At 47.6% G+C, this 2,737-nt stretch overlaps 1 protein-coding gene across 2 annotated transcripts in view; it reads left to right on the forward strand.

Annotated features, from left to right (window-relative positions):
- The first annotated feature begins 4 nt into the window (after positions 1–4).
- IDNK (idnK, gluconokinase homolog (E. coli)) overlaps positions 5–2,737 on the forward strand; it is a 7,919-nt gene continuing 5,186 nt past the window's right edge. The window contains exons 1-3 of one of the 2 annotated variants that reach the window (XM_014936201.1): positions 5–115; positions 265–295; positions 744–830. In XM_014936201.1, coding sequence (XP_014791687.1) covers positions 801–830 — 30 coding nt within the window. In that variant the 5' untranslated portion in view covers positions 5–115; positions 265–295; positions 744–800. The remainder of the gene's footprint in view (positions 116–264; positions 296–743; positions 831–2,737) is intronic. The other variant, XM_014936193.1, reaches the window with a different exon arrangement.

Here is a 2,737-nt window from a genome sequence, read left to right on the forward strand (position 1 = left end):
GGGGAGAAGAGGAGCGGAGAGGGGCGGCCCGGCCGGCAGAGCGGCGGGGAGCGGAGCGGGCGGTGTCGCCATGGTGCTGGTGGTGGTGATGGGCGTCAGCGGCTCGGGGAAGTAGGTAGCGGCGGGACGGAGTCCGCGGCCGGGCTGCGGCCGAGGGGGGCTCTGGCACGGCGTTTGCCGGAGGGAGCCCCTCCGAGCCCCCGGGGGTGTCGGGCCCCTTGCCCGAGGCGGGGGGGTGACCGGCTCTTTGTGCTTCCCCTGCAGGACCACCGTTGGGTCGCGGCTGGCGGCGAAGGTACGGCCGAGTCACACCGCGGGGGTGTCGGCGCTGTCGGAGGGAAGTTTTCCTCCCTCCATCCTTGCCTCCCTCTGTCTCTCTCTCCCTCCCTCCCTCTGTCTCTCTCTCCCTCCATCTCTCCATCCCTCCCACGCAGGAAGCAGCCCAGGGCCAGCCCACCTGCAGCTGACCAGGGTGGCCGCCCCGTCCCCCCAGCAGGGTCTGGGTGTCCCTCACCACCTGCGCCCACTCTCCCTCAGCGCCCTGACGCATCAGCTGTTGGTGCTGCTAAGCTGGCTTTGTAATTTTGGCTAATTATCATGACTTAAATGGTGATTCATGATGTGGGGTAAGAGGCCTGTTGACTTCCTTGGTGTCATCGGTGTAAATCCTGGGATCCTTATTAACTCACCTGGTTTGGCTGAATGAGCCGCAGTTTCACTCCTTTTTTTTTTTTTTTTCTTAGCTGGGGTGGAAATTCTACGATGCAGACGATTATCATTCTCCAGAGAATAAAAAGAAGATGGCAGAAGGGATACCACTAAATGATGAGGTACTTCTTATGAACCCCAAAAGAGCAGTCATCAGCACATTTATCTCTGGCACATTGTGTTAAAGTAGATTGTGCTTTACGTAGAGAAGGCTGACTGTAAGTATAGACTGAATTTATAGGTCTGCAGCTGGTAAGGGAGGGCTCTGCATTAAAAAATAGTTTATGGTAGCTCACAAGGGGCGTGATGCTGATTCAGGATTTGTCAGAAATCTCTCCCTCTACATCAATATACAAAATTGTGGCTCTAGATTACATGCTGCTTCTTTGAGTTAAATACATGAAGACAGAAAAATGTCTCTACTGAGGTGCATTTCATCACTTCCAGTTACTACAGTGATTACTCCACAGTCTTCTGCTTTATACACTCCTACTTAAAATGTGCTTCCTTCCCTTCAGTCTGTTCTTCAGCCTAAACAGATCAAAACGCTCAGGTTCAGTTTTAAAATACTTATGAATTGAGAAAAGTCACAAGATGACACCTCTTGAACTTTTTCTGGGAAATCGCTAGAAATGTAACGTTGAACTAGGGAGTTCTTCACCCTCTATAGACTGAAAAAAATATTCTAGGTTCTAGTTAAAAACTTTAATCTTTCCGTAGTGGTTGGAAGTTCATATAAGCCAATACGCTGTCTAAAGCAGCGCTGCACAACTGAATGCCCTGAACCATCGGTGTGTTGTGCCCAGCAAGAGGGAAGCATCTCTTCTTAAACACCCGAGATGCGAAGCTGTAGGGGTGTTCTTGAGTGCCAGTGGGAAGTTATTCTGTAATGCCAACCAACAAAGAAATGTTGCATTTCTTTGTCTGTTTTGTTATCAATTGTTGCGCTCACCCAGCAGTAGCAGCACTGAAAGATGGAATGGGAGCAATGGTTTAATGCCTAATAGGTATGACAAAAGTTTGTGGGACCTTAAACTTTAAAACAAGATTATAAAGAGAAGCTGATCAATCACTCACGTTGTGTTTGCCTAACTACTGAGCAAAGGTTTTGCAAAATTGTGGCTATGATTACTTTTATTTGTGATTGCTGCTGACATAAAAATGACATAATTAAGTTATTGCAGATATCTGTATTTAGATATATCTGTTCCTGAAAATCTCAACTTTGATCCAAAGCATTGTGTGTGTGTGCCAAGATACAACGAAAAAGAAACACAATTCAGGGTGCACATTTGAATTGTATAATAGAAGCAGGAGAGAAGTTGGATGTCCTTCAAAGGTTTACAAGGTGCACGTGACACATAAATACATGTTAATTCCAGTAGATACTTGTAGGTATCTGTAATATAGAAGGTACAGTTACACTAAAAACATCTTATTGATAATATGGTTAGTACTTCTTGTTAGCCTTTGGGCAGTGGTAGCAAACCTACATGGGGAAGAAAGAGAATCAAAACCGAACTTGCTGTACAGTTAAATGCCAATTTTCATCTCTAGTCAAATGTTTCACTGAATTTCACTGAATTTCTAGAGTTGGAAGGGACCATAGAGATCATCTAGTCCAACTCCCCTGCTGAAGCAGGATTGCCTAGAGCTAGAGCATGTTACTCAGGACTGCATCCAGGCGGGGCTTGAAAATCTCCAAAGAAGGGGACTCCACAACCTCCCTGGGCAGCCTGTTCCAGGGTTCCGTCACCCTCACCGTGAAGAAGTTTCTCCTCATATTTGAGTGGAACCTCTTATGTTCCAACTTGTGCCCGTTGCCCCTCGTCCTCTCGGTGGGAACCACTGAAAAGAGTCTGGCTCCCTCCTCCTTCAACCCTCCCTTGAGATACTTGTAGGCGTTGATAAGGTCTCCCCTCAGCCTTCTCTTCTCCAGACTAAAGAGTCCCAGCTCTCTCAGTCTCTCCTCATAAGGGAGATGCTCCAATCCCTGAATCATCTTTGTAGCCCTACGCTGGACTCTTTC

Source organism: Calidris pugnax, unplaced genomic scaffold (assembly GCF_001431845.1).
Source record: "Calidris pugnax isolate Ruff unplaced genomic scaffold, ASM143184v1 scaffold2, whole genome shotgun sequence".
Classification (NCBI taxonomy): Eukaryota; Metazoa; Chordata; class Aves; order Charadriiformes; family Scolopacidae; genus Calidris; species Calidris pugnax.